At 38.9% G+C, this 23051-nt stretch overlaps 1 protein-coding gene across 1 annotated transcript in view; it reads left to right on the forward strand.

Moving 5' to 3' along the window:
* LOC126484208 (molybdenum cofactor biosynthesis protein 1-like) overlaps window positions 1–23051 on the forward strand; it is a 77487-nt gene that overhangs the window by 9758 nt on the left and 44678 nt on the right. The window contains exons 2-3 of the mRNA XM_050107621.1: window positions 7127–7353; window positions 21123–21347. Coding sequence (XP_049963578.1) covers window positions 7127–7353; window positions 21123–21347 — 452 coding nt within the window. The remainder of the gene's footprint in view (window positions 1–7126; window positions 7354–21122; window positions 21348–23051) is intronic.

Raw genomic sequence — 23051 nt, forward strand, 5'->3', positions numbered from 1 at the left:
ATCAGCTACGACATTAAGTCTGGATTCGATACACTATTGTGGGGTAAGACTGGTAACAGGTGCCTTTGGACTAGGCAACAGTTCCACTATTGTGGGTTCTGCACCATCAAAAATTGATGGCAGCTGCTCGCCCATAGTACCCTAACTGTCATCTCCTCTTTCCAGATACGAGATTTACCTCCGAAAACGGCAACACAGGTCTGGGGTTACGATCACCAAGTTTGAGCCTTGGTCCAGCACACAGTTTTAATCTGCCAGGAAGTTTCATATCAGTGCACGCTATGCTGCAGAGTGAAAGTCTCATTCTAGAAAACTCTTTAAGTGTAATTCTCTTTACATATTGGCTATTTTCTTCTTATATGGGGGACATGGTCTCATCTGAGAAGTGAAAGCAAGCCTGTAAAAGAAAGGGGGGTGGGGGCAGTTCTCAATTCTTGAGCAGTGACCCTCTTTTTTTTTTTTTTTTTTTTAAAAAAAAAAAAAAGAAAGATCCTTTGTAATTTGGGTGAGTTTATGTTCAATCCTTGCACCCAATTTACTCTTTCATCTACCTACTTTTTTTCTCGTCTAGCAGAACGATATTTATGACCGTTGCTTAATACCTGTTTGTATCACTTACACTGCTGGTATTTATGAATTCTTTAGCATTTGACTCCGGAAAGACCATTTTTCTTTGTAGTGAGGTCTTGCCAACAGCAAATTTTCTGGATGGAAAGTTGCCAATCTGCTCATATACTTTAAAATTTAAAAGTAAATCTAGCAATGCTAGAATGTATACAAAATACTGATATACCCATTAACAAGTTGTTGTTTAAAGATTCGCGACTTTTAAAACTTACGTAGATTATCTTTTTCATGATAGAACTTTACATAAGAAGTTATTAAGAACATTGTGAATATCACATGATGAACAATTGAATGACTAAAGCAGTGTTATCAACCCTCATTCATTGACACATGTAATAAATTCATCGAGGCAGTGAAGTCCAGAGCTGTTGTAAAAATTTCTGAAATTAAAAGTATATATTACCTAATGAAGGTAGTATTTTGGGGTGAAAGAGCACAATAATTACTATTTTTGGAATGTAATAATTCACTATGGCTTCATTTTAATTCTAATAAGTTTCACACTGTAATGAAACATTGTCTAAATGCCTCTCTCTCTCTCTCTCTCTCTCTCTCATTTGTTATAACTTACCGCTGTTATTTTGTATTTGTATTGCAGTCATTACATTAAAATTGGCTATATTGATTCTGCAATTTATACTATTATGTTATTGCTAAGAATTGATTTAAAGAATAAACGTATATATTTATTTGTAAGATTTTGTAAATTTATACCACTGGAACTCTTTCAAAATATTTGATTGCGTAATACTGCCAATAAATACAATGACTTTCTTTCTTCTGTTTATGATTGTAATAGATGTTGGACACTTTGATTCCAAGTATGTTATACAGAAACGCAGTGATTTTTTACAAAAGGCAAAACTATGTGTTCGAAGAATTGTGGAGAGGAGGGTACGTGATGTATTTTAAGTAGGTTATAAAGAGTAACTATAACAACAAAAACAATAAATTATTGATAAAATTATTTAATTGAATAGATAATAAATCTACTCACCAAGTGGCAGCAGAACTTACACATAAAAGACTGTTGTGATTGGCAAGCTTTCGGAGCCAGTGGCTCCTCCAGACAGAAGCATTGAAGGGGAAGAAAGAAGGGTAAAGGAAAAGGCCTGGAGAGTTCCAGCAAAAGGTGTAGATTTTGGGAAAGTCACCCAGAACTGCGGATCAGGCGAAAAATAGAAACGACACATGTCATATACCAGCTATTATGTAAACACTGTTCAGCTTTCTACATCTGCATGACTACCACCAAATTATTAGTTATGATAAATGGGCATAGGCATAGTGTATATACTGGAAACTCACAATATCCTGTTGCAGGGCATGCTCTACAACATGGCATACGTGACCTCGACACTTGTTTCACCACACATGCCACCTGGATTCTTCCGCCAGACACCAGTTTCTCAGAACTCCGGAGGTGGGAACTAGCACTACAACGTGTCCTCACCACCCACCTCGCCTTAATTTACGTTAATTTCTGCTGTCTCAGCCTTTCTTCACTGTAATTACTCTTTGCTTCACTCTGTTTTAGCTTTCTACATCTTTCATTGTCTTTCCCATCTATTTTCACTACCCCGTCCCGCAGCTGTTGTATACAATACGCTTAGCTTCTCACTCTTATTAACTCATGTACAGTTTTAGTAGTAATCTCTGTCTTGCATATTACCCTGTCTTCCACCTTTATGCTCTCAGGTTTCCGAATATTGCCCGATGCAGTCCCCAACAATTAGTCTTTCCTTCTCATCCTGTACGGTAAGTCACCCATGACCCACGGTTCTGGGTAACTTTCCCAAAATCTACCCCTTTTCTTAGACCTCTCCAGTCCTTTTCCTTCACCCTTCTTGCTTCCCCTGCAACCCTTTAGCCTGAAGAAGGAGTCACTGGCTCCAAACGCTTGCCTATCACAACAGTCTTTTATGTGTGTGTTCTGCCACTGCTTGGCGAGTAGATTTTTTATCTATCCAATTAAATAATTTTATAAAGAGTATCTGTGTGTGATGTTTTTATTGGTATACAACTTGTTATAAACAAAACTTATTTTTACCATTTAATATGTTTCCAGATATTTACCAGTGGGAAAGATGAAATTGGGTTGATTGTACTTGGTTCTGACAAGACACAGACTCTACTTGATAACCCAAATGTGAGTGTGGAATTTCCTTTTGCACTGCCTACATGGCAGATGATATCCTTTGTGGAGAAATCTTTACATGAAAGGGAAATAAAAACAGATTGGATAGATGGTGTTGTTGTTGGCATGCAAGTCTTGAAAAATGAGCTAGAGTAAGTATTTAAAGCTGTCTGTTTTTTGACATTCCTGGAACATGTTCCAGAATGTGTGTTACACAAATCACAGCGACATAGTTGTGACTTTATAAATTTGAATCAATATGTTTTTGTAATGAAAAGGAAACAGAAGGCACAATACCTGCAGAAATAGGAAATTTTTTTGTGTGATTTTACTGTATGAATGTTTTTTACAGTTTTTCAGCTCAATAATTAAGGAGGTATTGATACAAGGCTTTGCCAAAAATCAATCTGTCACCTACAATTCCAGCCCTGTCACTGGCATTCCCTATCCCCACAACATGACTGGGCCACCATGAAAGCAGCCACATCATTGTCAAATTCACTGAAACTACTGCATACCAATTTACTTGAGTATGGCTGCTGTTGTGGTCTTCAGTTTGGTTTAAGCACTGCGTCAATACCTTCTCTTCATAGCACTCGGAGGTCGCGATCTGCGACTGTTTTTACAAATGGCAAGATAACTTTTCCTCTAGTTGCTTGTTTTTCAGTGAAAGATGCAAATATTTTAGAATGTAGTGCCTTATGTATATCTGTTAGAATAGCCACAAGGTCTGAAAGTTATTTTCAAATGATTGAGCTCTTCTACAGAGTATTGAAATTCACAGATTCTTCCAACCTGGTCCACCAATGTCTTACATACTCCTCTTCCTCCATGGATTGTTTCCAGCATTTGGAGATGAAACATTAGGCAGCAAAACGTGCCTTATAACCAAAATCTAATGAACATATAATTAAATTAACCAAAGATGTAATGTTGCACTCTCAGGTAAGACTGATCTTGAATGCAAAGCCTAAGTGGAAATTAAATGTACGCTGCAACATTCATCACACTTTTTGTTATTGAAATTATTCACAGTGCCATAGGGAGAACTGAGTTTATGTGTTTTGTAGAGTCAGATACACGCTATGGCGCAGGGTGCTGTCCGTTATTCTCCTGACTATGATGTGCAGGAATGGTAGTCTTCCTTCTTCTTTGGTCTCCATAGTGAATTTGATTTTGTGGCGTGTGGAGTTCAGATGTACAAAGAAGTCAAGAAGTTTGTCTCTTCCATGAGGCCAGATGACAAGTGTGTTATCCACATAACAGAAGAAGAAGAAGAAGAAGAAGAAGAAGAAGAAGGATTTCCATTTGGATGACATCAGGGCCTCTTCCTCGAAGTGCACCGTAAATATATTCACAATCTCTGGTCAGAGTGGGCTGCCTATTGCGACTCCATCTGTTTGCGGGAGGGGGGTGTGCCACGAGTCAGTGAAGTGGGAAAGCTGACCAAGTAATATGTGTGACGTGTCATACCTCGACCGATATTGAGAACAGAATAAAAAATTCAGAGGCATTACTTTTCAGCACTCCCATGCATATTCTGTATGCAAGATAAGCTTATGGAGCAGGTTTCTCATTCAGAAATTCTATTTCGGTGTTGATTGTTTACACGAAGACCGTGTTAAGCGTAATGGAAGAAGGAGAAATGTTTATCAGCATTCCAGATTTGGCAGTGGCAGGCTCATGGTCTGCTGAGGCTCTGGTTTATTGTTTCAATATATTGCTGCTTGCATTGCTCAGCATCTCATTTTGTGCGAACATAGAATAGGTAGGTTCAGGAGGGCCATGCTAAATGCCTTGCAGGGCCTCAGTAGTGCCACCCAACTAGCACCTGAGAGGGCAGACAAGTGTTTGCTCATGCGTACGTGATCCTGCAGTGAAGTTGTGTACATTTAGTCAGGAAGTGGGCTTGTATACAGTGAGACAAGTATCCACACAGACAATGTGATGGCATCTGGAGCAGCACAGACTGTCAAGCCCTTAATGCAGCTCTAGAGAGAGGTGAACTGACAGCGGTGCAACTAACAACAATGCCAGACACAGGAATGGCACTGTGTCATCGTATCAGATGAGTCTCGGTTCTGTAACATCGTCACAATTGATGTACTTGTGTGTGGAGGCTCTGATGCCAACAGACCTGGCCAGATTGTACCTGTCATTCCCATGCGGGTCCAGCATGTGATGTGATGGTATGGGGTGCAACTGGATACATATCACAACCTCTGGTTCACATAGCCAGTAATTTGGACAGCAGCCATTGCATTTGTGTTTTGTTAAGGCCTATCGCTGTGCCCTATTTTCAAGGGCTCCATGATGTTATCTTTTAACAAGATAATGCAAGACTACACATCACCTGAGCTGTACTGAGCTACCTCGATACAGAGAGTGTTCCACTGTTGCCATATCCAGCATTTTCTTCAAATCTGTCACCTGTGGAGAACGTCTGTACACAGGATGCCAAGAGATGGGTATGCCACCAGTCGCCAGCCACCAGTCGCCAACCACTACAGTTGATGAACTCCGACATATGACATACAGTTGAGTAGCATGAATTAATGTACCCATGGCTGTAATCCAACCTCGATTTGATATCCAGTGTGATGAGAGCTGTTCTGCTGTTCCAGTTTCAATACTGAAATTCATATATTATTTTTATGCTATCCTTACCAGATTGGACTGTGGTGTCATACAGCATAAAATATCTTACAACGTGTTGAATCAGTGATGAGAAGTGTAGAACAGCCAGCAGGGGAAAGATGTTGGCAATGAGACAGCTTTTATGTAGAACAGCAGTACAGTGTTTTACAGTGCATAATGCTTCCTCAGATTGAGAACAAAATGTGCGGTTTGCTGTCATCCATTTTCACAACATAGCCTTGAAAAATAATGTTGACATTACTGTGCATTTCACTCTGAGGCATATTGCACTCTGAGAATGTTCATCGAATTCAGTTACTTTGTATTATATTTCAGTAACAGTGACATAATAGCAAATTGGACTGTATGAGTTTTTATGGATTTTTTTTCCAGAGACACACTACCATTTCTTCAGATTTATTTAATTTGGGTATAAATCCTTTCCAGCATATATGCTGTACACAAAATGTTGAACATAAAATATAGCTATCTGCTGATTTAACATCTTGCTGAGTATACCAGTACAATGTTTTGTTGTAACAAATAGTTCAATGTATTTTACACACTTATAAACTTATTTATACAGTTATAGTAATTTATACCATTACATTAATGTTGTACCTTAATGTTCTGGAAGACGATATTATAAGGAACCTCATACTTTTCCTGGATAATAGAGTTGTCTATAATGAATTATTGCCTGAAAAAGATCTGTACAAATTTGAGTCAGATCATAACATTTCAAATTGGTCCAAAGATGGGCAACTGAGTTTAAGTTTTCAGAAATGTAAATTGGAGCACATCACAAAACAAATAAAAGACAGTATTGTATGACTACATTATCAAATAATCACAGTTTTAATTGGTCAACTCATACAAATATCTGGATGAAATGAAATGGTGACATAGACTCACTTGTAGGCAAAGCAGAATGCAGACTTCAATTCGTTGGTAAGATACTGGAAAATGCAATCAGTCGATAGAGGACATTGCTTACAAAATACTTGTGTGGCCCATTCTAGAATATTGCTTAAGTATGACCCATAACAAATAAGGCTAATGGCAGACATTGAATGTATACAAAATAGTGTAGCATGATTGATCATAGATTTATTTGATGCATGGGAGAGCATCAAGAAGCTACTAAAAATTGGAAATGCCAGACAAGTGAAGATAGACGCCAAATATATGACAAAACCCAACTTATGAAATTTCAGGAACATGTATTAAGCGAGGTATTTAGGGATTATACAATAACCACATATGTATCACTCCTATAGGGACCATGAAGGCAAGATTAATTACAGCATGCACAGAACCATTTAAAGAATCATTCTTCCCACACTCCACATGAGCACTGAATGGGGAAAAACCATAATGTGTGGTACAACAATGTACTTTGTCGGACAAACCCACAGTGGTTTATACAGTGTGCATGGAGACATGGAATCAGTTGACAGTAGTGGTAATGGTTCATATTGATTCCCATTTCTCTGTTGCAGTAGGTGATCTTATGCCTCTAATTATTTTTTCATTGCTATCTTAACTTGCATTCTTCAATTCAGTTTATTAACCCTTCTTATCTCTTTGTATTAGGGCAAATGTACAGTTAACTTTTAAGGAATTTGTATTTTCAATTTATCAACTGGAGTTTTGTTTCATATGCAGCAGAAATGTTACAAATTATTTGTTTCAGTTTGTTTAGAATAATTTGCTGTTTCACAGGTGCCCTGAAGAAAATAAAAGATCTCGAAAGTGTCTTAATGACAACCGATGGCCTCATATTGACAAGACAGCTGGTTGCCTTGCAGAGGGCAGGGCTTGACGGTCTGAACATCTGCTTAGATACCCTGCAGTCCCAATGCTACAACCAGATCACGAGGAGGAAAGGCTGGGAGCATGCCATGGCTGGCATAGATCTAGCCTTGCAACTTGAATACGACCCTGTGAAGGTATTACTAGTGCAGTTGTCATCGCATGCAGGCTTTCATAAGCAAGAGATATAAATCTGTTGTTAAGAATATCAATACAAGAATCACCATTTTAAAGCAGTACGCCCTCACCCTCGACTCCATCCCCGCTCCCACCCTCACCCCTGTCTCCACACTGCAGCTGAAAGTGAAGGAAGGTATATTAAGACAGAAGAAGTAAATTTTAGCTGAAGATGCTAACAGTTTCGTAGTTTATACAACATAAAAAAGTATGCCTTGCAAGTTTACCAATTAAATATCTTATATTTTCCTCCCAAGAGAGTCTTATGAGACTCAAGATCTTTACAGTTTCTCTTTTTTTCTTTTGTGTCTTTAGTTTAAAATAAGTTTCCTCTATTGTGGTGTTGTTTTGAAAAAAATACTCAATTGTTTGGAAAAATTATTCTTAATTCTGTAGTCACACTTTTGTTGTGTCTAAGTACTACTGGTTTCAGTAGCGAGTACCAGCATCAGTTCATCTTATTATCAAAAATTTCTTTGCAAAATAAAAGTTGACCACTGTGGCCGAGCGGTTCTAGGCACTTCAGTCCAGAACCATGCTGCTGCTGCTACGGTCGCAGGTTCGAATCCTGCCTCAGGCAGGGATGTCCTTAGGTTAGTTAGGTTTAAGTACTTCTATGTCTGGGGGACTGATGACCTCAGATGTTAAGTCCCATAGTGCTTAGAGCCATTTGAACCATTTTGCAAAATAAAAAGCTTCTGTACAACTGCAAACTAGACATACCATTTTCAGGGTGCAGTTCACACCTATTGAAAGCACAACAGTGACCTTTACTTTTAGTAGATAAGACACCTACTGGGGTAAGTGACTTGATGAATGCACACAAGAAGTTGTCATTTATTCCGTATGTAGCTGCCATGCAGAATCATATTTTGTATTAGTTGGTCCTTACTCTTCCAAAAGGTTAAACCTTGTCTCTGCAGCCACAGCTTCCTCTCTTCAGCAGTTGTTTTCATCTCCATGTGTGAAGAAAATCCCATTCATTGATCATATTGTTTAAGTAGGATGTTCTCAGTCATCCCCTTGTTTTCTTACCTATGATCTTGCCTTCAGAAATGTTTTTTAAAAGATTATCATCTCCAGTTAAGTGTCCAGTGTATTTTGCTTTGCTCTGGCCTATAACTTTCAGTGGTTCCTTCTTCTCTCCTATTTCCTTTAATTTTTCTGTCAATGCAGCTAGTTCTTGTACTTCTCCTCCAGAACCACATTTCAGCAGGTTTGAGGTGAGCTTCCTTTGGCTTTTCTAATGTACAGATTTTGCATCTGTGTGTCAGAACACTCCACACAAAGGTCTTTACAAATATTTTCTTAATGTGGGAGCTGATATGTTTATTCAGTTGCAGCTTCTTCTTATTTTGGAAGGAACTCTTCACCTGTGCTATTCTTTTCTTGAATGCCTTGAAATATTGATTGTTTTCTTGCAAAATGCTACTGAGATAGTGAATTTCAGTTCCTTTCTTGAGTTGCTCATTGCCTGTTCTTGCGTCAGTCCTGCCTCCACCTCCTTTCTTGTCTGTAGCCATAACTTTTGTCTTCTTTGTATTCATTTTTAGCTTTAGTTTTACCATTTCTTGATTTAAGGCCTGAAACATTTTATTTAGTTCCTACTCTGATTTACTATTGTGATGTCGTCAATCTGCAGTGTATATGCATGCAATTAAGTCTCCATATCGACATCATGCTCCAAAAACCACCTAACTGTGTGTGACAGGGGGTACGTCTCATGCCACCAACTGACCCCCTCTGCCTTGTTCCACTTGTGAACAGTGTTTGGGAAGAATGACTGTCAGTACGCTTCTGTATTATCTCTAACTTCTCAAATTTTCTTCTCGTGATCATTTCGTGAATTGTATATGAGAGAAACTATTATGTTGTCAGACTCTTCTCGGAAACTACTCTCTCGAAACATGGGTAGTAAATCTTTCCGTGATGCACAACTGCTCTCTTATGGCATCTACCACTGGAGTTGCTGAGCATCTCTGTAATGATCTCACAGTGACTAAATGATCCTGTGACAAAACACTCCGCACTTCATTGGATCTTCTTTCTCTCTTCTGTCAGTCGTACTGGGTAAGGACACAGGGGTAATTTACATTCACTTAAGATTCTTCCTGTGGATGTTAGTCTGGCATCTGCTTTTCTATTGCTGTTTTGTGTGATCATTCCACTTTAAGGTTGCTCTGAATAGTTACTTCTAGATATTTTATGGTAGATTCTGTTTCCAGCAATTTGTCATTAATAGTGTAGTTGTACAGTATTGGATTTCTTTTCCTGTGTGTGTGTGTGTGTGTGTGTGTGTGTGTGTGTGTGTGTGATATGTTACATTTATTTATGTGCAGGGTCAACTGCCAGAGCCTGCATCATTCACCAATCCTTTGCAGGTCATTGTGCAAATTGATACTGTCTTCTGTTGTTGACACTTTCTTATGGACAAGTGTAATACCTGTGAACAATATTAAGGAGCCTCTGACACTTTCTACTGGATCATTTATATACATTGTAAATGTAATGGCCCTATCACATTTCCTTGGAGTATTCCAGAAATTACCTTTTGATTCTTGTCATCTTTTCTTTGTTGTTGTTATTACTTCCTTGATGAACATATTAAGGAAGTAAGGTGATAGAAGGCAGCCGTCTCTCACTGCCCTTCTGGTTTTCCTTCTTTCATATCCGGTTCAGTACTCTGACTTTTGTATATACTCAAAATTAATCATCTGTCCTTCCAGTTTGGACATTACTTTAAGGAATGATGATATAATGGTAATCTGTTTATTAAACAATATTTTAATGATACACTATGCTTTCTGATCATATAGTGGCTTGATGATGGAATTTGATACTGAAATTAGTAATCATTAGACAAAATAAAAGTGAAGCTATAATAAAAGAAAGTAATATTTTGGATCATGTCAGTCGTTGTTCCAAACAACTGCACGTCAGGAATAGGTTCAAATGGCTCTGAGCACTATGCAACTTAACTTCTGAGGTCATCAGTCGCCTAGAACTTAGAACTAATTAAACCTAACTAACCTAAGGACATCACACACATCCATGCCCGAGGCAGGATTCGAACCTGCGAACGTAGCGGTCACTCGGTTCCAGACTGTAGCGCCTAGAACCGCACGGCCACTCCGGCTGCCTAGGAATAGGTACTAAATTATTTGTCCGCTGATGACCTCACAGCTTAGAACACTAAAACACAAATGTTAATTGTTTGTTATGTGCCCTGGTAGAGTGTACAACTGTTTACAGTTCACGATTGGTTGTTGGAGCTTGGGCGTTACTCACATAGTGTATTTGGTGCATGGTGCAGAAAAAGGCAGTGTCCAGAAAAGTAAACAAATGTAAAGGCAAAAGTTTCATGACAGGATGTTGTGTCACCATACTTGGAAGACAATTATAGCCAAAGACAGAAATTTAAAAGAAACTGGCTCATTTGAGCTGTGGAGACCTAGTCGAGGATTCTCAGTAGATAATTGTTAGCACAGTAGAATTTATAAAGAGACAATGTCAGTTCGTGTGAGGGAAGGTTGATTGGTAAGTACCTATCAGCTTTCTCATAAAACTCACAATTTGAAGAATACACATCAAGGAAAAGGTAGAAGTCCAACAGTGTCAAATCTAGACAATAATATCGATCATCCAACAGTTTTGCAAAATCCCCAGTTGTACTTACTTTACTTACTTACTTACTAACTTACTCAGATTTGCTGTGTACCATACAAGGAACTGGTTTCCACTAGTTCACTCGATCAGCTGCCAAGTTCTCACCTTCCTCCAAGTTTGTGTCCATGCATTGAAGATTCATTGCAAAAGTTCCAGGTGTTAACAGGTCTTCCTGTACATCTGTATCTGTCCATTGATTTCCACAACAGTGTTGATTTTGGGATTCTTCCACCTTACATGTGTAGAACATAACCTGCAATCTTCAGTCTTCTTTCAACAATAATTTTGTGCAGGCTGTGTAGACCTCGTATTCTCAGCACTACATCATTTGTAACTTGGTTGGGTTAACATCTTCAGAATTCATCTCTAGCATTGTTGGTGAAAAATATGGAGACTGTGTGCTGATTTTACTGACATTTTCCAAGTCTCACAAATATAAACAATAAAGGAGTACACTCAAAGCTTTGTTGACATATTACAGACCTAATTGCCATATGGACTGATTTTCCAGTTCTGCTGGTGATTTCTGCATCTGTGACCTCATTATTACATATAAAGCTACCGAGATACGGCAATCTGTCAACATCTTGTAGTATCTTCTATTGCACTGTAATCGGGGAAGAGACGAGTAATTTCCACTTACTTTGCACATTCTGTTTGCCTTATCTCTATTAATTTTCAGCTGTACACAATAGGGCATTTAATGAGAAAGCAGATAAAAATTAACTTGATGCCTTCCAAGGTGACGGTCTCTACTAAGTCTCTACTCCTTCAAGTCTGACTATGTAAGTGTAGACCAGAGATGGTTTAAATTCAGAGAAATAGTATCGACATCAATTAAGAGATATATACCAAATAAATTGAATGGATACCAAATAAATTAAAAGGGTGGTGCACAAAATATGTCAAAACTCAGCTGCAGAAGCAATGAAAAAAAGCATGTCAAAATTTAAAAGAATGCAAAATCTCCAAGATTAGCGATGTTTTACTGAAGCTCGAAACTTAGGGTGGGTTTCAGTGGAAGATGTGTTTAATAATTCCCATAGTGAAACTTCGTTTTGAAATCTGGAAGAAAATCCAAAGAGTTTCTGGTTGAATGTATAGTACACCAATGGCAAGACACAACCAATACCTTCACTGCGCAATAGCTGTGGTAATGTTACTGATGACAGTGCTACTAAAGCAGAGTTACTAAACACGGATTTCTGAAATTTCTTCACCAAAGACAACAAAGTAAATATTGCAGTATTCAAATCAAGAACAACTGCAACTGTGAGTAACTTAGTAGTAGCTCTCCTCAGTGTCATAAACAATTTATGTTTCTTTCAGAGAATGTTGATACAATAGCTCCATTAGAAATCATATATAGCCGCTCATTTGATAAAGATCCATACCTAGAGACTGAAAAGTTGCTCAGGTCACACCAATGCTCAAGAAAGAAAAGAGGAGTAATCTACTAAATAACAGACTCATATCACTAATGTTGATTTGCATTAGGATTTTGGAACATATATTGTGTTTGAATATTTTGAATTATCTCAAAGGTAATGATTCATTGATAAATAGCTAAGATAGATTCAGAAATATCGACCTTTTAAAACACAGCTAGCTCTTTAGTCACACAAAGTAATAAGTGCTGTCGACTGGGGATCTCAAATTGATTCCATATTTGTAGATTTCCAGAAGACTTTTTGAAACAGTTCCTCACAAGCATTTTCTAATCATATTGTGTGCCTATGGAGTATTGTCTGAGTTGTACAACTGGATGTGTGGTTTCCTGTCAGAAAGGTCACAGTTCATAGTAATTGATGGAAAATCGTCAAGTAAAAAAGAAGTGATATCTGACATTCCTCAAGGAAGTGTTATAGACCACCTGCTGTTGCCGATCTACATTAACAATTTAAGAGAGAATCTGAGCAGTCCTCTTAGATGATGCTATCATTTACAGTCTCGCAAATCATTTACTGTCTTGTAAAGTGATCAGATGATCAAAATGAACTGCAAAATGATTTAGGCTACCTATCCATATGATGCAAAAAGTGGTAACTGACCTTAAATAATAAAAATTTTTATGTCATCTGCACGAGTAGTAAAAGGCATCTACTAAATTTTGTTTACATGATAATTCACACAGATCTAAAGGCTGTGAAGTCTACTGAATACTTAGGAATTACATTTACAAATAACTTAAATTGGAATGCTCACATAGATAATGCGGTGGCAAAGCAAACAAAAGACTGTGATTTAATAGTAAAACATTTAGAAGATTAGGATTACTAAAGAGACTATCTACAACTATACTTGTCTGTCCTCTTTTGGAGTATTCTGCATGGTGTGGGATCCTTACCAGATAGGACTGACAGAGGACATCATTTAAAAGTTCAAAGAAAGGCAGCTCATTTTGTATTATTGGGAAACAGGAAAGTGCATGCCACAGATATCACATGTGAATTGGGGTGGCAGTCATTAAAGCAAAAGCATTTTGCTGGAGCAGGTTCTTAAAATTTCAATCATCAACTTTCTCCTCTGAATGTGAAACTATTTTGTTAGAGCCCTCTTACATAGGGAGAAATGATCATTGTAATGAAATAAGAGAAATCAGAGCTTGTACGGAAATATTGAAGTGTTTGTTTTTCCTCAAATGCTGTAGGGGAGTGGAATGGTAGATAAATAGGTTGAGGGTGGTTCTCTGAACCCTCTGCCAGCATTTAATTGTGAATTACAGACTAGTCATGCAGATATAGATAATGTAGATAGACTTTCAATATTGTGCACCGATTCTCTAATTTTATACATTGCTCAAATACTTTCGTGGCGCTTTGGAGTGACCCCTTTAAAATAACAATTTACCAGTCTTCTTAATATGTATTTTGGTAACGAGGTTGATAAGAAGTTACAACAATACTCTCTTATTACTCCCCAGTTTTGGGTTTTATTAATGAACAAAGTCGCCGCAGTGTTCCATAACAATTACGGGTTGAAGTTTCCTGCTGATGGAACCAATATGATTTTCTGTGTTTCTGAGCATACAGGTTGTGTACGCTGTTTGGAGTCTGGTGTATGCTGAATCAAATGTTTTTATTGTTGTGATCTTCCATCTGAAGATTGGTTTCATGGAGTTGCCCATGCTAGCCTATCCTGTGTGACCCTCTTCACCTCTGCGTAACTACTACAGCGTACAATAACTTGAACTTGCTTACTGCAGTCAGTTTTTGGTCTCCTACAGTTGTTACCCCCATTATATTCACAGATGACCACATATTGTGGAAATTGCATATTGTAATGTAGGATGCAATAATAACGTACGGAAAGTTTCTGTTGAAAATTACGAATTATTTAGGAATAAAGCAGATGGCTCACCAAAAGGCAGAAGCACTGTCTCATTGATAGGCACACGAACAATAGGTTTGTAGAATGAGATTTTCACTGTGCAGTGGAGTGTGCACTGATATGAAACTTCGTGGCAGATTAAAAGTGTGTGCCGGACTAAGAGTCAAACTCGGGACCTTTGCCTTTTGTGGGCAAGTGCTCTACCATCTGAGCTATCCATGCATGACTCACGACCCGTACTCACAGCTTTACTTCCACCAGTACCTCGTCTTCTACCTTCCAAGCTAAAAGGTACGTTGCTTGGCGAGCTTCCAGAATGCACTTTCTTTTTCTAGCTGTAGGGAAAACATGCGCGTGCGTGCACACACACACACACACACACACACACACACACACACACACACTCACTCACATGCGCATGCATGTCTCCTTATGTTGTGGTCTCTCAACTGCCAGCTCTTTACTGGCCCATGGTGAGTGTTCTGGAGTGAGGTGGGGCTTTAGAGTGGGGTAGGATGGGGTGGGTTGAGGCAATGTGAGGGATGGAGAGAGATGGGAGGGGTTTGGAGGGCAGCATTTAGTGGCTCGTGGGAGAGTGGGGAGCCATCTGTGGACTAGCTAGGGGTGCTGGTAGAGGGGTCAGGCGACAGACAGCTGGGCACTCATAGACTAGGGTGTGACGTGAGATAACAGCACACAACTACCTGATTGGGAAGGGGGGAGAGGGGGGGGGAGGGAGGGGGGCAGGGGCGTGTGTTTGTGGGGGGGGGGGGGGCAGGGGGGCTGGTAGTTAACTTGGATTTAGGCCAGGAAGCAAAGGATGTGCTGTAAGTATGGCTACGAAAGTTGAGTATTCTTAAATAAGATCAGCTGGTGGCAATGTATTGGAAAGTAACTGGCACACAAAGTGCAATTTTGGCTCCTTTTTCTTTGTGAATTTTAAATAGTCTGCAGAGCAAATTGAATTAGGAGGATCAGGCATTTGTGTGGATCTAGGAAAGTAAATTGTAGAGCCAGATAAAAGGCGCGCAAGACAGGAGGGGTACTACTGCTCATCACTGCTGTATCGTGCTACTAGTACATGTCAGTGTGAGTGCACCGAGAGTGGTGTTGCCGTACATGCGTCTTTAAATTGGTCACCCACTGATCATTGCAGGCTGGCTGCTGGATTCTGTCTCTGGGAGCCAAGCGTGTGGCGCGGTCGCTGCCATGCCATCTGCTGGTGACTCGCACATGTATTAGTGTGGAACAGTGCTGACTGATTCTCTGTGTGATTCTAGTTTGTAATGTGCACATCAGTGTTCTGTGTCTTGTTGAGTCCTTAGAGGCATATTGTTCGGAGGTTATTACTAAAGCCATATTTGTGCGACTTGGATCACACTTCAGTATTACTTGGTTATTACATCACCACAAACATATGGACCGGGAATGTACATGCTTTGACAGTTTGCTACGTCTCTCTCTTCTAGGACTGACATGGTAGCTGCCTTGCATTTCTTAATGACTCTGACCTTGTCAACCACAAACCGAATCTTAGTACAGTCATGATTTCCCTGAAGAGATTACATGACAGCAGAGACTTGTAAAATTGTGTTACCCATTTCTCTAGCCAGTGAAGATTCATTCTGTACCTTCAGATACAGTGTCATGTAGGAGTAGAACAGCAAGAAATACGTAGCTCCTCTAACCGTAATGACAGTTTATCACCTCCCAACACTACATGTGCCAATGTTTCAGTGCATTTTTGAATATGTTTGTTAACAGATTCATCAACACAACAAAGATTTACGATCTCAGTAGCATCTTATTTCTTAACTCATACTTTACTATTCATCAGAATCTTCATCGCTGCTCTTTGATTCGTCAGAGCTCCCTGCCGTACTTTGTTTTATTTCATAGTCAGAATTAGGTGAAATACCACCTACCGTATTTACTCAAATCTAAGCTGCACTCAAACCTGAAAAATGAGACTCGAAATAAAGGAAGGAAAAAAAAAAATTCCCGAATCTAAGCCGCACCTGAAATTTGAGACTCGAAGTTCAAGGGGAGAGAAAAGTTTTAAGCCGCACCTCCAAATCGAAACAAAGTCGGTCCATTGTAATATGAGACACAATTTAGGTCGAATGAATGATGATACAGCTACAGTAGTTTGGTTCGAGTCGTAAGCTTAGCACTTAAGCTTTACCAGGTAGCCTTTGCTATGCGTCAGGCCCTCCGTCCGTATTTATACTGGTACCCTTCCTTTTTCACGTGCTTCGTCTGGTTTGAATCAATTGCTTATTTTGCTTTGATCTGATAAGTGCCGTTTTCCTTGTTATAGGCGTTTATGTCACTCTAAGCTGAAAATACATTACTGTACTGTGTCATGCATTGTTTGTCGCATTCTGATAGTGCGTGTTTGCGGCCTGTCGTCGCTCGCGGATTGGCTTGCTTTTATGCACGCTACCACCGCCTACAATTAAAAAAAAAAAAAAAAAGAGAGAGAAATCATCTCATTAGCGAAACAATGGCAAGAGACTATTTGTTGTTACTTACACTGCTGCTTTCTTAAATAATGATCAACAAGAACCAAATAATAGACTGCATATGATAGAACATGTTCTGAACGAGAGTTAGGCGAAAATTTATCTCCGTTTGAAAATCTTTGCGGCCGCTTCTTTAGTACATCAAATTCTGCACAGAAATTAGAGTCATCTTAGATTTAAAAATCTAGTCAGTTGCCGTGCTTCAGTTCTGACTGTATCACTATTAGGCATAAGAATAATATGAATATAAACATGACACGATACGTATATTCTTCCACATTTGCTGTTGTCTCACTCTAGTTTCGTAGTTTATTAGGCAGACAGGATTTAAATAAGATAGCAGCAAACACGAAAGACTACGTGGCAACATGTTTATATTCGTATTACTCTTATGATGAAGAGAATACTGCATGTGATTCACATTTCATCAGGTTCCTATAAGCAACCATCTCTTCTCACAGGTAGGAAAAAATTCAGAACGTAGAGTTGGCCATATTGACAAACATCCGAAACAGTCTTGCCAGTCGGATTTTCGTAATACATTGAAGTTCTGCTACATTCGAAGATGAACAATACGGAATTTATATTTACTTCGTTGGATAATGTATGAAAATCGTCTTCCACCTTTTTTTTTTAATTTATTTACTGACGCAGAGGTTTTGGCGCCAGTATTTATCTTTGTGCCTACGAAGCATGCCTGTGTAGCGCTACATATATTCGACGGCAAAAGTTAGTTGTGGCAGCACCTACCGACATTTTTCAGAACTTCCACTTGCTTTGCACTCGATTCTAAGCCGCAGGCGGTTTTTTGGATTACAAAAACCGGAAAAAATGCGGCTTACATTTGAGTAAATATGGTACATCCTCTCCTTTGGATTCAACTTCTTAAGTATTATCTTTCAAGTCAACACCTGCTAATCTGTGAGACCGAAATGATGAGCCATACTACTCTATTTCACTGTGCCTGTTTGTTTCATTTGTATAACATTTTATTCCATCATAGATGCTGCACTTACAGTTTCATATATGCATTGCAGCAGCAGACACAATAAAAGTAGCAATCAGCAGTGCTTAGTTTGTGAATGGGTAAAAAATATGCCGTTGTCCCAGTTCCACATATCCCCAAAATTTGATTCTGTCAAATTCTGTACTCTCTGAAATCAAATGTTTAATCCAAAGATGAAAGTGAACAAGTTTGATGCAGTATTGCTAATATTGTTTATTACTCATCTTGCTGGATGAAGTGCATACTGTGTCCTTTCTGAAAGGTTTGCAGAAGTAATGCACATACCAGTTTTCTAAAAACTTACATTGAGATTGTGCTCTCCTTCCTCTTGTACAAATTAGTAGAGCCCTTCGGATTACTCCACAATATGCCTCTTGGCAAGGTGGTAACGACAGTATTATGAAAAGGATAGATTGGCACTCACTGTATAGTGTAGATGTTGTGTTGCAGGCAGGGGGAAAAAAAAAAAAATACACCACCCATTAAACACGTAAGCTTTTGGTGCAAACCTCCCCCCCCCCCCTTCCCACACACACACGCACGCACACACACACACACACACACACACACACACACACACACACACACACACACACACATGCGCGCAAATGCAGATCACACATACATGACCACGGTCTCTGGCTGCTAGGGCCAGACTGGGAGCAACTGCGCATCATGGGAGAAACAACAGTCATATGTGTGTGTGTGTGTGTGTGTGTGTGTGTGTGTGTGTGTGTGTGTGTCTTGTCCACTTACGAAGAAGACTTTCTGATCGAAAGCTTACGTGTTTAGTAGTCTTTTTGTTGTGCTTGTCTGTGACCTAACATTTCCTGTGTACAGTGAATAGCAATGTATTTTTTTATAATATGGTCATTATTCCAGCCTAGATTTTCTATTGTTTGTTTCCTTTTAAGACCTTATAGAGACAGTTACTGACAATTTCTTTTTTCTTATTGGAGAAAAGTAAAACCATATGGGGGCAGACGTAGATTGTGAATGAATATGGAATAGAGTATTTTTATTCTCCCTGTATGCAGTGTCAATAACTTCACCTCACACACTTCATTTCTGGCAGCACCTCCTCCTCAACACATGACTGTCCCCCACCACCTCACCATAGTCTTCAAGTTACATCCTATAGCACTTCTGGGTGGACAAATAGATGAAGGATGTAGTTTAAAACAGTATAACTAAACTTAAAAGCCGAACTGCCCTTTTATAGAGACTGCCATCATTATTTAAACATACTAAACAACATCAAAACAGTCAAAAGAAATTGTTTTTCAAAAGAGCAGAAAATTGTAGTGAAATTCATGAAAGGATTGTTTTAAATTGTTATATCTTAAATCTGTCAGCATTTCCCAAGATTTTCTGGCTTAATTAAGACTAGGTCATGCCACCACAGTGGTCAAACAGTGGACTTGCCTTCGAGAGGACAACGGACCCGAGTCCCATCGGGCCACCAAAATTTGGGTTTTCCTTGATTTCCCTAAATGATTTAAGACAAATTCTGGGATGGTTCCTTTGAAAAAGATGACATTCAGCTGAGGAAGCTACACAGTGCTGGTGGAAACACGAGTATTTCAGAGCACACCATCCATTGCACATTGTTAAACATAGGGCTCTGCTGCAGACAACCCCTGTATGTTCCCATGTTGACAACACAGTTGAATTACAATTTCTGTGGCTCAGGAGCATTGAGATTGGGCAGTGATTCAATAGAAATGTGTCATCTGGTTTGAATCATTCGAGTTTCGCATTACACCTGCTTGACGGTTTTGTGCACATACACTGTCAACAGAGTGAATTGGTGCTTGAAATGTGCACTTTGCTACAGACTTAGGCCAGTGGGAGCAATATTATGCTATGGAGGACATTCACCTGGTCTTCTATGGGTCCTGTGGTAGTAACTGAAGGCTCCATAACAGCTTTGTTCTGTGTGAACATTATTGTGCACTGTCCGCACCCTGTCCCTAATGAAGGTGACATGTTTCAACAATATGACTTTCAGTGTCACGAGGCCAGAATCAAATTCACCCCTTCTGAATCTGATGGAATACATCTGCGATGCTATCAGATACCAGTTCTGCACCCAGAAACCACTGATCTGCAATTTATGGGAATTACATGACCTGTGCTTAGACATGCGGTGCTGCATAATGCTGGGAACATACCTCACATAATGCTGGGAACATACCTGAAATTTGTTGAACTTGTCCCACACAAAATCACTGCTGTATTGTGTTCCAACAGTGGACAAACACATTATCAAACAGGAGGTCATAGTGTTTTGTCTCATCAGTTTATATATTCAATGCTTGAATGAAAGGTGTGCTCTTTTCCTTTTTTCTGCCATTGCGTGTATGTGTAAAGCAGGATGTTCTACCATTTGGGCTTGTTTATATGATGGCTGTCAGTATTACCACCTGCACAGATACTAAATGCTCCTTTTGTGAAGACCTTTTATCTTGAGAACACTTTTAACTTTGTTTCACAAATGGCAGCACAGTTTCAAGAAAGCTTCTTAATTTCATGTAATAGTTAAAATAATACCTTCAGCGAAAGATGTGTGCGTTGGAGTGGGGAAAAAGATTGGAGATGTATGTAGTTTAATTTTCATAAATTGTTAAGAAGGTTAACAGCTTGGCATGCTAAGATAAATTCTGACATTCTCTAAAAAGAGAGAAAAAGATTAATTTAACAGAATCAGTGAGGTATACAAATATAACAACAGACTTGTAGAACCATTATTTTGTAGGTTAGATTAGATTAGATTCAGCTTTTGTTCCAAGACCCAAAACATGAGACGATTCTCATGGGTGAGTAACATGCCAGAAAGTATAACATAAAAAATATAAAACATTTGAATACCCTGATCATTTGTCAGGAGATTGTCAAACTAGGTGAATACAATACAAACTGGAACAGCTAATATTTTCAGAATTGATACGCTGTCAGACTGAAACACTGTTATGCACTATTAATAAATTTATCAAACAAAAAGTACATAATCTTGACTGTTATGGCAAAGTGCTCTCAGAACTGAAATCTAACAGACATCCTTATTTAAGCTGGCCTAACAGCCACTGTTAAGATATTCATCTATTGAGTAGGATGAGTTATCTATCAAAAAGTCTTTCAAACTCTGTTTAAACCATGCTTTATCTGATACCAAGTTTTTAATGGTGACTTTCTTCCACAGATAAATTGTGTTGTAATGCGAGGTTTTAATGAAGATGAAGTGTGCAGTTTTGTGGAGTTAACAAAAGAGAAAAATGTTGATGTAAGATTTATCGAGTACATGCCTTTCAGCGGCAACAAATGGAATGATGGGAAGATGGTCTCATTTTGTGAAATGCTCCAAATAATTAGAAAGCAGTGGCCTAATTTTGATCCTCTTCCCAATGGGCCCAATGATACCTCAAAGGTACGTGCAGTATTACGTATGAACATACATTGAAAATAATTTAATGTTTATGACTTACTACCAATCACAAGAATACTTCACATCTGCTGGTGGTATGAGAGATAGACTGGTTTAGTTACATATTTCTCATCCCATTCAGTAAGTCTGTCCTGGCCTGGGTTTCTCTGCAGCTTTTCTGCAACTCTCCCCATTTCCTAAACCTTGACAATCCTTTTCTTTCTTCCCTTTTCCTTCCCCTTATTGTTTCTGCCAGAAGAAGAAGCCACTGGCTCCGAAAGCTTACACATTTCCATAACTTTAAGGGGAGTTAGAAGGGGAAAACATTCTTTTTCACTTTTTCGGGTTTTTATCTGATTATAAAATTTGCCATTTTCCAAATAAAATGATATGTATATTACTTATAAACTTGTGTGAGAAGTATTTCATTTTATTTTCTAAAATATAATCTACACCAGTTGAAAATGTTAAAATTTTTACATGCATTACTTCAAGACCTAATAAAATCGGTAATTTTTTATATACAGGGTAGTCCATTGATCGTGACCGGGCCAAATATCTCACGAAATAAGTGTCAAACGAAAAAACTACAAAGAACGAAATTTGTCTAGCTCGAAGGGGGAAACCAGCTGGCGCAATGGTTGGCCTGCTATAAGGCGCTGCCATAGCTAAAACTGATATCAACTGTGTTTTTTAAAATAGGAACCCCATTTTTTATTACATATTCATGTAATACATAAAGAAATATGAATGTTTTAGTTGGACCACTTTTTTCAGTTTGTGATAGATGGCACTGTAATAGTCACAAACATATGTCTCATAATTTTAGACGAACAGTTGGTAACAGGTAGGTTTTTTAAATTAAAATACAGAACCTAGGTACATTTGAACATTTTATTTCGGTTGTTCCAATGTGATACATGTACCTTTGTGAACTTATCATTTCTGAGAACGCATGCTGTTACGGCGTGATTACCTGTGAATACCACATTAATGCAATAAATGCTCAAAATGATGTCTGTCAACCTCAATGCCTTTGGCAATACGTGTAATGACATTCCTCTCAACAGTGAGTAGTTTGCCTTCCGTAATGTTCGCACATGCATTGATAATGTACTGACGCATGTTGTCAGGCATTGTCGGTGGATCACGATAGCAAATATCCTTCAACTTTCCCCACAGAAAGAAATCCGGGGACGTCAGATCCGGTGAACGTGCGGGCCATGGTATGGTGCTTTGACGACCAATCCACCTGTCATGAAATGTGCTATTCAATACTGCTTCAACCGCACGCAAACTATGTGCCGGACATCCATCATGTTGGAAGTACATCGCCATTCTGTCATGCAGTGAAACATCTTGTAGTAACATTGGTAGAACATTACGCAGGAAATCAGCATACATTGCACCATTTAGATTGCCATGGATAAAATGGGGGCCAATTAACCTTCCTCCCTTAATGCCACACCATACATTAACCTGCCAAGGTCGCTGCTGTTCCACTTGTCGCTGCCATCGTAGATTTTCCGTTGTCCAATAGTGCATATTATGGCGGTTTAGGTTACCGCTGTTGGTGAATGATGCTTCATCGCTAAATAGAACACATGCAAAAAATCTTTCATCGTCTCGTAATTTCTCTTGTGCCCAGTGGCAGAACTGTACATGACATTCAAAGTCATTGGCATGCAATTCCTGGTGCATTGAAAT

The sequence above is a fragment of the Schistocerca serialis genome, chromosome 6 (genome assembly GCF_023864345.2).
Source record: "Schistocerca serialis cubense isolate TAMUIC-IGC-003099 chromosome 6, iqSchSeri2.2, whole genome shotgun sequence".
In the NCBI taxonomy this organism is placed as follows: Eukaryota; Metazoa; Arthropoda; class Insecta; order Orthoptera; family Acrididae; genus Schistocerca; species Schistocerca serialis.